General features: G+C 35.3%; 3 protein-coding genes across 3 annotated transcripts; all 3 read left to right on the forward strand.

Annotated features, from left to right (window-relative positions):
• The first annotated feature begins 73 nt into the window (after positions 1 to 73).
• LOC116116482 (protein CfxQ homolog) lies at positions 74 to 3,751 on the forward strand. The gene is made up of 7 exons (XM_031402550.1): positions 74 to 382; positions 1,147 to 1,257; positions 1,403 to 1,501; positions 1,605 to 1,715; positions 1,809 to 2,112; positions 2,700 to 2,839; positions 2,933 to 3,751. Exons 1-7 carry the CDS (start codon positions 245 to 247, stop codon positions 3,467 to 3,469), a joined length of 1,440 nt encoding a protein of 479 aa, XP_031258410.1. The 5' UTR covers positions 74 to 244; the 3' UTR covers positions 3,470 to 3,751.
• A 573-nt stretch (positions 3,752 to 4,324) lies between these two features.
• On the forward strand, positions 4,325 to 7,220 carry LOC116116472. The gene is made up of 5 exons (XM_031402536.1): positions 4,325 to 4,770; positions 4,860 to 4,897; positions 5,080 to 5,350; positions 5,756 to 6,039; positions 6,652 to 7,220. The coding sequence occupies exons 1-5, from the start codon at positions 4,426 to 4,428 to the stop codon at positions 7,091 to 7,093; spliced, it is 1,380 nt and encodes a 459-aa protein (XP_031258396.1). The 5' UTR covers positions 4,325 to 4,425; the 3' UTR covers positions 7,094 to 7,220.
• Positions 7,221 to 11,577: 4,357 nt separating this feature from the next.
• On the forward strand, positions 11,578 to 12,559 carry LOC116116468. The gene is made up of 2 exons (XM_031402533.1): positions 11,578 to 12,247; positions 12,510 to 12,559. The coding sequence occupies exons 1-2, from the start codon at positions 11,578 to 11,580 to the stop codon at positions 12,557 to 12,559; spliced, it is 720 nt and encodes a 239-aa protein (XP_031258393.1).
• The last annotated feature ends 150 nt before the right edge of the window (positions 12,560 to 12,709 follow it).

The following is a 12,709-nucleotide window of genomic DNA, read 5'->3' on the forward strand; positions in this document are numbered from 1 at the left end:
CTGTAACCGAAATTTCTAATTCTAAATAATAATAGGGGCAATTTGGTCTTTTCATAACTATGACAGAAGAAGACTGCCTACTGTGTGTGACAGGAAATCAAAGCAGTGTAAAGATTTGGGCGGAACGTAAGAGTCGGAATCGGAGGCGGAGGCGGGTGATTTATAAATCATTTCCTACACTCCTCCAACAAAACAACAATTATCTCACTCCCAAATCATTTCAACGTAGATTATACCATTAGACATGCAGAGGCATCAGGATCAGCGCTCAAGATCTATCAAGCCCACTACCATTCATAATTGTGCTCAGTCTGGGGATCTTCTTGCCTTCCAGAAGCTACTTCGGGATAACCCATCTCTTCTTAATGAAAGAAATCCCGTTGTAAGATCACATTTTCTTTTCTTTTTCTTTTTTCGTATTATCACCTCCAAAAATTTCACTTTTCTTTTCTCTAAACTATGAACCTTTCATTCTTCAATTGCGTTTAATGGCGCCTGTTTAATTTGTTATGGGTGGATTTTAGGTTGAAATTCTCCAAGATTAGTTAACCTTTGATTTTCTTGTACGTACTTTTATGTTGTTTGACCGGTCAAATGAATTTGATAGGGATTTATGATATAATAAATAGCTTAAACTAGAGGGATTTTCTGCAATCAAGCAAAGACCAAGCTTAGATCTAACGTGAACTCAATTGGGATGGTGTTGGTTTTAGTTTGTATTATTTATGCCATTGTTCTTTAGTTATGGTATAACCAGTAGGAGCCTGTGTCACAAATTTAGTTAATGAGACTGTGGAGGAGATAAATGCCATTGGAATCTTGGTTTTGTTTTGCCTTAGCTTTCATTCAAAATGCGGAAAGGCCTAAATGATTTGGGATATGGACTCCTTATGTTCTTTTCTGTGGCCCATATGGTAAATATGCGTTTCATGAATTCAGATTAATAACTTTTGATAACCTTGTCTCATGGTGATGTGTGATAATTCTGTTTTCATTAGCTATCTGGTTCTGATGTAATCTTAATGCTTATAAGCATATATCGTAATATTTTCCTGTCCTCCAGTTTCTTGGAAAATAAAAGACATATGAACTACATGCATATTATCTTCCAATTTATGTATTCATTTCATTTTTGTTCAAGTGCAGATGTCACAGACACCCCTTCATGTTTCTGCTGGTTACAACAAGGCTGAAATAGTTAAGTTTCTGCTTGAATGGCAAGGAAATGATAAGGTTGAGCTGGAGGCAAAAAATATGGTGAGGAAATTTTTTTTGCTGTATCATTTTTCGGAGTAGAATCTGCGTTCTATATGTGACTTTCTAAAGAATATCCTTTTGAATTAGTTGAGCGTTTATTACATTAGCTTATTTATTTTGGGAGTTAATTTGTTGAATTTTGCAGTATGGAGAAACTCCTTTGCATATGGCTGCCAAGAATGGGTGCAATGAAGCTGCATGCTTACTTCTTGCTCATGGTGCTTTTATTGAAGCCAAAGCTAATGTAATTCCTGGAGCTACTTAGGCCCCCTTTTTGGAGAATTTTTAATTTATTCTGAAATATTGTGGTCAAAGTTTTTATTGAATTTGTTATCTTTTACATGCAGAATGGAATGACACCACTACACCTTTCTGTTTGGTACTCAATCCGAGCTGAAGACTGCTCAACTGTCAAGACATTGCTTGAGAATAATGCTGATTGCAGTGCTGTGGACAATGTAATATGGATTGCAATTATGCAGTGTGTTTTAAGTTTATAGAATATTCTGTCCTGCTAAATAGTAGTAGTTGGTGTAACCTTTGAATTGTAGGAGGGCATGACTCCTCTTGATCATCTTTCAAAAGGCCCAGGAAGTGGAAAGGTGCGTGAACTGTTACTATGGCATCATGAAGAGCAGCGAAAGAGAAGGGCACTTGAAGCTTGCAGCCAGACAAAAGCCAAGATGGATGAACTTGAAAATGAACTATCAAATATTGTTGGTTTGCATGAACTCAAGATACAACTTCGGAAATGGGCAAGGGGGATGCTTTTGGATGAGAGGCGTAAGGCTGTTGGACTGAAAGTTGGCACTAGAAGACCTCCTCATATGGCATTTCTTGGCAATCCGGGAACAGGTAATTGTTTGTTAATTTCTTTTTGATTGCATGAATGCTGATACGTTCGTATTAATTGTCTCATTCTCCATCCATTAATTGTTGTTACAAATTATGATTTTTTGGGTTGTTGCTGGTTTTGCTTTGCTTTTTTTTTTCTTCACTCATTTTTTCTCTTTATTACTTTCTGATTTGATTCCACTGGTGCATTGGGAAGTCCTTGAGACAGTATTTGAAGTTCACTAACTGTTCCTCCTTTTCAACAATTAATTCTGTAATGGTTCATAGACCTTTCTATCTTAGTACTAATCTTTTCTGTTTGTGGTGAAGTTCAATCCTTTTATGTTCTTATGTTAGTATAACTTCGAGGAGTGTGCCAAGTATAATGTTGATGTGTATTTGATGCTTCTCTTCTTTCTTCTGATACCCTCAACTGTATCTTTTTAAGAATCAAGTTTTGGTTTGAGGAGTGGGAAGAATGATGAATAGACATCTACTGACTGATTTATCTTTTCAATTATTTTTTCATGAAATATACATTTTATTATTTATGTCATGTGTTATACTTGTTTGGTTAAATGGTCAGATGATTTTTTCATATCAAACAGGTAAGACTATGGTAGCTCGAATTCTTGGAAGATTACTTTATATGGTGGGAATTCTACCTACTGACAGGGTAACTGAAGTACAACGGACAGATTTGGTTGGAGAATTTGTTGGTCATACCGGACCAAAGACTAGAAGAAAGGTCTGCCACTTAACTTTCTGAAATCACGTTTTTACCTTTTATTGGTACAGAAAACTTTTCTTGACACACTAATATACAATGTATCGTGCACAGATCAAAGAAGCGGAGGGAGGAATTCTGTTTGTGGATGAAGCATATCGCCTCATACCCATGCAGAAATCAGATGATAAGGACTATGGGTTGGAAGCCTTAGAAGAGATCATGTCTGTTATGGACGGTGGAAAAGTTGTGGTCATATTTGCTGGCTACAGTGAACCAATGAAACGTGTAATTGCTTCCAATGAAGGCTTCTGCCGAAGGGTTACTAAGTTTTTTTATTTTAATGATTTCAATTGTGAAGAAGTAGCCAATATCCTCCATATCAAGATGAATAATCAAGCGGAGGATAGCTTGTTGTATGGTTTTAAATTACATTCTTCCTGTAGCATAGAGGCCATTGCAGCTCTTATAGAGAGAGCGACAACAGAAAAGCAGCGTAAGGAGATGAATGGAGGTTTAGTGGATCCGATGCTAGTTAATGCTAGGGAGAATTTGGATCTTAGGCTCAGTTTTGACTGTATAGACACTGATGAATTGCAAACTATCACCTTGGAGGATTTAGAAGCAGGTTTACAGCTTTTATTACGATAAATGTTTGGGATAAAACCGATAAGATAAAGCTTGTAATCATTCTTTTGGCAGTCTGTTGAGGTTACGTTGATGATTGAACTGAAGCAGGAGGTATATTATCCATATACCTTAATTCTTTTACTAGAGTTTGTTGCTATAGTTGCTGCTGGAAATATGGAAGTTGATTCTTTGGAGATTTTTTTTTTCCCTAATATATTGTAATTGATAAATTCAGTTTGTCTATTCACTATTGTTACCCATAAGAATTTTAATATTTTTGAGTTTATTTGACATTGTTGTGATTGTTTTTGTAGACATCAATAAATTTGAAAATTTCTTTGCCAGGATATATGTTTGGCGGTTCATGTAGTTGTTGTAACATGTAACTAAATAAAAGATCATTGCCTAGTTCTTTCGGTAAATCTTCAATATATTCTGAGTTTTACTCATCATTCATCATTCGCGCGTGTGTGTGTGTGTTTGGTGACACATTTTTTACTAACTTTATTTTACAAACGCGACGTGATAGTTTGTAATTTTGGTTGGTATAACCTATTCTGGGTTGACGGAATCTATTGCAAGTTGACATGTCGCATTTGTGTAGAAATGTTTGTGACCGTAATCTTTGATGATTGCATAGTATGGTTTAAGTTTTATACAAAATTGAATCAGCTTTCAGATCATCATCATCTAGATATAAGTCATCTCATAATTTCATATATTATTTGTAAGTGTATTAACTTCGTAAATCACATTTAATTTCAACTATAAAAATGTATTTTGTAATATTTTGGTCAATATTTATAAGACTTGCGTGCAAGCGAAAATCATGATAATAACAAAAATAAATAAATAAAACCAAATAAAAAATTTGCATGGTAGTGAAAGAGTGTGAGAAGCCCAAGCCAAGCCCCTAAAATCTGGTAAAAACAGAAACAGAAGCCAATCCTTTTTGTGTGTGGAGCGAAGCAAGAGTAATGGTCTCAATACTTCCATTTCCTTCCAATTCAACCACGGACTCATGTTCCACCTCTTCTCCTTGCAGGCTCAGATTCAGTTTTTCTTCTTTTAACTTCAAGCCCTCAAACCCAATTCCTTCAAGATTCTTGAAACAAAAACCTTTGAGATTTCCGTCTTTGAATATACTTGCTTCATCTTCATTGATTGAAGATGGCTCTGCGCAGGAGTTTTTAGACAATAATTCAATTGCCGATTTTATGAGATTCAAAAGAGGGAGCCGGAAAGGTAGCGCTCAGTTGCAGACTGCTGTCGTTTCTTATAAAAAGAAGTTCCCTTGGTCTCTTCTTCCGCCTTTTCTTCAGGTACATACACATACAATTTCTTTTTATTTTATTTTATTTCTATCTTTCATTTCTTTTCTTATATATTTTTTAAAATTTGGGCTTTTCAGGTTGATTTAGTTTCAACAATTCACATCGCGGATAAAGAGTAAGTCTGTTTTTTATTGTCATTTGTGCTGGTTTTTCATTTTTTATTTTTTTTTGTTACTTTGATAAATTTAACGTTGTAGATTAAGAAGCTTACCTTTTCAGTTTCAAATTTTAGTAATTGTTTGTAGTCTTTCTTAAATCTTTATAACTTAAAATTAATATAAAAATTCCTATGCCAAGGTATTTTGAAACTCTCCAGAAGGAACTTGAGGACTATGATTGTATCCTTTATGAAATGGTGGCTAGCAGGGAGAGCTTAGAAAACAGAAGAAACCCTGCTGATACAAAGAAGCTCAGAAGTTCGCGCTCACGGGGTTTCAACATTTTAGGATGCATTCAAAGGCAAATGGCTCGAATTCTCATGCTTGATTTTCAATTAGACTGTCTTGATTACCAAGCTGAGAATTGGTACCATGCAGATCTTGATTACGAGACTTTCAAGTTACTTCAGGTTACTCATCTTTGCTTTTCTGATTTCTCTCGCTTTCTATTAGTTTTTAGAAGTTCAGGTTACATTCATTGATTCCTATGCTTACATTGATCTTATGCACAGAGATTTGATTAGGAAAGCTGTCAAAAATACTTGAACTTCTGGCATTCTTAATTCTTATTATATTGGTGGGCTAGGCAGTCAGTGATGTTTCAAGTGCAATGCAGTGCCAAAAACGAATTAAAAAGAATTTTCCCTTTCTTTAAACATATTTGTCCTACTACTTCTGGCTATTTAGGAAGGATTTTTTTTTTGCTTTTAAGGTTATATATGTTCCTCAAGTTTTGGTGATTTTGTTTATCTATGCTCTGTTTGTAAAGGTAGCTGACTGCCACATCTTATTATACTCTTCTATTGTTCTTTCAGCTTGAAAAAGGTGAAAGCTTCTTCACATTTGCAAGGGATATGACTCTCAAATCAACTAAAGCTATGGTGCAGCCTTCGATTCCAGAAGACCTTGGTCCTTGGAGATCCAAGCTTCTATGGGCTTCACGTGTGCTTCCTATGCCCCTTGTTGGCCTACTCATCATTGGAAGTGTCTGCACGGATGTGGGAAGTCAGCCATCAGAATATCCAGAGCTGGAAGCATTATCTAGGCTTGACTTTGGTGCAGCTATGAAGGTTTTCCTGGCAAAGCGACTTACGTCTGAGTAAGTATTGACCAGTTAATTTATTTCACTTACATAGGTGTGATAGTTCCTTGCTTCAAGGTGTGATTATTAGAGCGATATATATATACCAATTTTTCTGGTTTTGGAATGACATATTGCTATAAAGTCATTCTCTTCGCTCATTATTACGTGGCCTTTGTAGTTACTGATCTAGAATTGATGCTTGCTATTGCTGAAAAACCATTTTTAGAATGTTTAAATTTGTAATTAGTTATCCGAAAGGAAAATTTTATTATGGTGATATTCTGATTTTACTAAGAACATTTTTTCCTCATCTATCTGTAGTTTGGTGTTTAGGTGGGATCCAACAGTTGATCATTTCACCAAATAAATGTGTTATCAATTTCAGATTCTAACCCATTTGATTTCTCCCGTCTGCCACCTTCAAGGTTTTTTATGTTTTGATTCTTTGGTTTAAATGCTGCATCAATTTTCGATTGAGGCCGCTAATTTTCATTTACATTATACATTGCATCAATAGCTAGAAAAAAGGATGGGGAAGGAAATTGACTCCAATTGTGTGTTAGGATTTTGTTATATTTGGTGAATCTTTTCCGATTAGAGAATTGAGCAGAAGTATTCATTATACAGGTTCACTCAAGTGACAGCAGAGGTAGAGGAGAGTTCAGTTATTATTGGTGAGAGAAATAGGGCTGCCATTGAAGCACTTAGAAGAGCAATTGATGAGGGCCACAGTAAGATTGCCATACTGTATGGTGGTGGCCACATGCCAGACTTGTCGAGGCGGCTAAGGGAGGAGTTTGACTTGTTTCCTTCCCAGGTTCAATGGATAACAGCTTGGTCCATCAGAAACCGAGACTTGAATAGCAGTTCTCTCCCATTTCTGAAGACAATGGCCGAAGTTTTAGGTTGGCCATTGAATCGCTACCAAACTTTAGCACTGCTCATTTTTTCATCAGTCCTTGCGTTGGATCTCTGGTTTTGGGAACTGTTTTTTGGCACTACAGTTGACTGGATCTCCCAAATTGCATCCGAAGTTTATCAATATGTTGATAGTGCACTAATGATGTGAAATTTTACATCGACTTTATTTGTATATTTATAATCATTAAGGCAATATGAGTATGCCTCTGTACATATTTTAACCATCCGTAATTTAAGGTACAGTTCATTATTTTTCAGGCCAAAGTTATGAAAAGTTGCGTAAATTGTCTGATTCAATTGCATTCATGCGTCTTGTCGATGGAGTTTGTTGGGTTAAACTTGAACAGCCTTCAAATATTCGATTTTGAGGATTTTACCAGAATCATAATTGTCTTAAATAAGCACAAAACATAAATGACATTCGTTCGAACAAGAAACACAAAGATATATGTTCATTCAAATGCGTACGGTAACAAAGAGAAAAAAGCATAATAACGAGAAAGCATGTCATACTGCAACTCATTTCAGCTGAGGCAACGACTAAAACTAGAAGCCAAACTGCATAAATTTCTTCCAACCTAAGACAAAGCTGAAGCTCTCTTCTTCCTGGAGGCTGCCTNGCTATTTTTAGAATGTTTAAATTTGTAATTAGTTATCCGAAAGGAAAATTTTATTATGGTGATATTCTGATTTTACTAAGAACATTTTTTCCTCATCTATCTGTAGTTTGGTGTTTAGGTGGGATCCAACAGTTGATCATTTCACCAAATAAATGTGTTATCAATTTCAGATTCTAACCCATTTGATTTCTCCCGTCTGCCACCTTCAAGGTTTTTTATGTTTTGATTCTTTGGTTTACATGCTGCATCAATTTTCGATTGAGGCCGCTAATTTTCATTTTACATTATACATTGCATCAATAGCTAGAAAAAAGGATGGGGAAGGAAATTGACTCCAATTGTGTGTTAGGATTTTGTTATATTTGGTGAATCTTTTCCGATTAGAGAATTGAGCAGAAGTATTCATTATACAGGTTCACTCAAGTGACAGCAGAGGTAGAGGAGAGTTCAGTTATTATTGGTGAGAGAAATAGGGCTGCCATTGAAGCACTTAGAAGAGCAATTGATGAGGGCCACAGTAAGATTGCCATACTGTATGGTGGTGGCCACATGCCAGACTTGTCGAGGCGGCTAAGGGAGGAGTTTGACTTGTTTCCTTCCCAGGTTCAATGGATAACAGCTTGGTCCATCAGAAACCGAGACTTGAATAGCAGTTCTCTCCCATTTCTGAAGACAATGGCCGAAGTTTTAGGTTGGCCATTGAATCGCTACCAAACTTTAGCACTGCTCATTTTTTCATCAGTCCTTGCGTTGGATCTCTGGTTTTGGGAACTGTTTTTTGGCACTACAGTTGACTGGATCTCCCAAATTGCATCCGAAGTTTATCAATATGTTGATAGTGCACTAATGATGTGAAATTTTACATCGACTTTATTTGTATATTTATAATCATTAAGGCAATATGAGTATGCCTCTGTACATATTTTAACCATCCGTAATTTAAGGTACAGTTCATTATTTTTCAGGCCAAAGTTATGAAAAGTTGCGTAAATTGTCTGATTCAATTGCATTCATGCGTCTTGTCGATGGAGTTTGTTGGGTTAAACTTGAACAGCCTTCAAATAGTCGATTTTGAGGATTTTACCAGAATCATAATTGTCTTCAATAAGCACAAAACATAAATGACATTCGTTCGAATAAGAAACACAAAGATATATGTTCATTCAAATGCGGACGGTAACAAAGAGAAAAAAGCATAATAACGAGAAAGCATGTCATACTGCAAGTCATTTTAAACATCAGCTGAGGCAACGACTAAACTAGAAGCCAAACTGCATAAATTTCTTCCAACCTAAGACAAAGCTGAAGCTCTCTTCTTCCTGGAGGCTGCCTTGGTACTGAAAACAAATTCCAAAAAAAAAAAAAAAAAAAAAAAAAAAAACCCACTTGCTAATATGAGAAAATTTATATAAAAAATCAAACATCATGGTCTGGATATATATATAATGCTACAGACACGATAATTTACACCAAATTTTTATACTAACGTATGTGTCATCTAGTTAGACGCAACTACGTTAGAGATCACTTGTCTTTTATGAATAAACAGTCATCTAATAATTATGGACGATTATATATTATAAATAAACGACAATCTACTAATTTAGACAAATTCTTATAACAGACTCCCCTCTATACCCATTCATAAAATTGTTAATATTAAAAGACGCTAAGATGATGGGGCGGTCATCCATCATCATATGGACAAGAGTCGATTTACTTTGAACGAAGATCTATAATTATTTGGAACCTCATTCATAAAATTGTTAATATTAAAAGATGGACGCTAAGATGATGGGACGCCCGTCCACGCGTCCATCTTTTAATATTAACAATTTTAAATTTATTTAATGTTTAAATATTTCTCTATATGACATATTGAATACAAGCATTAATTGCACTAACCAGCATTGAATACAATATGATATAACAAGTTTGACACCAACCAACAAGGCATTAATTGCACCAGTTTTACTGAAAATACTGTATGCAGAAAAATAGATGCTTGTCAATTTCCTTTCTTAATTTTAATATGCAAAAATTTCAGGACGGTAGACATCCATTATTATATTTTTAAAAATTGATGGACGGACATCTGTTCGAGTTAGACATCTGTTTATTAAATTTTCATTCATATAATATGGATAAAAGCCTATTATTATTTTTATACGAGATAGATGAACGGTCACTTATTTGTGATAAACGATTGTTTATTAAATATAGATAAACGTCCATAATTATTAGACGATCATTTATTTATAGAAGATGTATTTTATCTCTAACGTGATCACCTCTGACTGAATATAATATCTTTTAGTATAAATATTCGATACAAAAAATCAATGTCCCTAGCATTATATATATATATACCTTCTCTGAAGTTGGCCTTGAATCTAATGGCAACATAGCGAAGATACCTCATTCTTCCGGTCCCTGTAGTCTTCCTTCGAATTGCCTTGGTGTTCCAATTATCTAATTAAACAAATAAAAAAAATAAAATTCTAAGAATTGAAAAATAAAAATAAAACAAGTGAGTAAAGTATGAGAAGATTGGGTCACATTTTCTAACACGACTAGAAGGAAAACCACAAGCTGCACAGCGACTCTTCCGAAGATGGAAGCTACGACGGCTACACCGCACGCAGAGCGTGTGAGTTTTGTTCCTTCTCTTCCCGAAGCTTGCAGTTCCTTTGCCCTGCGTCAATCAACACCCAGAAACAAATTAATTAAATCAAAATTTATAACTTGCTTCTTTACATATATGCTACTAGTGCATTTGTTTTAAGAACAAAAGTAGAAGACGAAGAGATTACCATTTTTCTGTTCTTATTATTATTATTATTTTTCGGTTTTTGAAGAAACCACACAAATTTTGAGGTGATTTTGTGTTGGGAGAATTCAGTTGTCAGCCTTGAGAGCTGACTCGTGTACAGTTAATATTGTTTGTGGCGACACATATTGAATGAGTTAGTCTTTAAGACTTCGGGACAATAATTCGTTTGTGTGATTCATAGTGCTAAGATGGAGACATAAAATACGGCCACTCGTCCTAAAGCCAGAGAGAATTCAAAGCCTTGCTGTTCTGAGAAGTTTCAAGAACTACTCGATGGACAATCGATCGTCATTGACAATATAATTTAATATACATACACTTGTTAGCCTGTTAATTGTTAAATTGGGTCATCTTTCTTATGACTTAATCTACAATTATGGGTGATGGTGGGGTGTAGCAATTAACAAAAATACTCGTAAAGTTGACTATTATTATACCGATTAACTGATATTAATCTAGTGTTTCGGTTTGTGGATATTTTGTTCTGACTTTTCTTGTTTTCATTCTTTGTTTGTTCGTGAAACCAGAGATAAAAGTTTTTTACCCCAACAGCAGTGAAATAACATTTTTTTTTAATTAAAAAAAAAAACTACAGTCTCATGTCTTTCTGTGTACGTGGCACACGAAAACTTCGTAAATAAATAATCTTATCTGTTTTGTTTACCAATAATGCTACGGATATCGGGATTCTACATCAAAATCTTATACTGGCTTATGTGTCCCGTGACTCACACCAGATATATTTCACGTTCAAATTTTTTTTTTTTTCTAGTGAATGGCTATTCATCAACTATGGACAGCCGTTCACTTATATGGACTCCCATCCATATTATATGGATGAACATTCCCATTTAAATGACGTCCGTTTATTAATAAATAGAATAAAAAATATAAACAAAAATTAGGGACGTCTGTGGCCGTCCCTAAAGATTGGACGGTCTTTCATATGTTAATGGACACTCGTTCATTAACAATCGTTTTTAAAAATTAAAAAACATTTAAGGACAGTCGTTCATCAGTTATGGACGGCCGTCCCTTAATTTTGGACATGTGCCCGCAAATAAGAGACACTCGTCCATAATGTAAATATAAAAATTAAAAAAAAAAAACTTTGGACGCCTGTCCATAACTTGTGGATAGGCGTTCCTAACGTGTGGTCTTTAGGGACGGGTGTCCCTAATGTGCCCGTCTTTAACGTCCATAACTTTCGGATCTAAAGAGCTACTCAAAATTATTAACCGCATGTGGGGTCAAGAAGATCGGCCTTCTTCAAGCATGTCCCTTATCTCAGCCTTACATGCTGAGCTAGAGAGAGCACGCTTGCAAGTCAATCAGGTTATCCAAGAACAGCGCTCGGACCAGAATGAAATAAACTATCTAATGAAGTGTTTTGCTGAAGAAAAGGCAGCATGGAAAAACAAGGAGCAGGAAGTGGTTGAGGCTGCTATTGAGTCCATTGCAGGGGAACTTGAGGTAGAAAGAAAGTTGAGGAGACGGTTTGAAAGCTTGAACAAGAAGCTTGGCAAAGAGCTAGCTGAGACTAAAGCATCGTTTCTTAAGGCAGTGAAAGAACTTGAGAATGTGAAGAGAGCGAGAATGGTTATTGAACAAGTATGTGACGAGTTAGCCAGAGACATTGATGATCAAGCTGAAGTGGAAGAACTTAAGAGAGAATCTGTTGTAGTTCGTGAAGAGGTTGAGAAGGAGAGGGAAATGATGCAGTTAGCTGATGTATTGCGTGAAGAGAGAGCTCAAATGAAACTCTCAGAGGCTAAATATCAGCTTGAAGAAAAAAATGCCGCTGTTAATAAATTGAGGAGTCAACTTGAAGCTTTTATGGGAGCCACACGTTGGGGACGCCCGTCCAACCAAAGTTCTTTTTAATTTTTATATTTACATTATGGACGGATGTCTTTATTTTTGGGTGCTCATCCAAAATTAAGGAACGATCATCTATAACTAATAAATGGTAGTCCTTAAATTTTTTTAATTTTTAAAAACGATTGTTAATGGATGGATGTCTATTAACATATAAACGTCCGTCCAATCTTTAAAGACGACTATCCATAACTTATGAACGATTGTTCTTAATTTTTGTTTATATTTTTTAGTCTATTTACTGATGAACGAACGTTCTTTAAATGAGGTTGCTTGTCTATAGTAAATAGACTCTCACCCATATAATATGAATAAAAATCCATATAAATGAACGATTGTCCATAATTGATGAGCGATCATTCACTAAAAAACAAATTTTAAACATAAAACATGTCTAGCATAAGTCACAGGACATATAAACCGGTGTAAGATT

The sequence above is a fragment of the Pistacia vera genome, unplaced genomic scaffold (genome assembly GCF_008641045.1).
Source record: "Pistacia vera cultivar Batoury unplaced genomic scaffold, PisVer_v2 Contig777, whole genome shotgun sequence".
Lineage (NCBI taxonomy): Eukaryota > Viridiplantae > Streptophyta > Magnoliopsida > Sapindales > Anacardiaceae > Pistacia > Pistacia vera.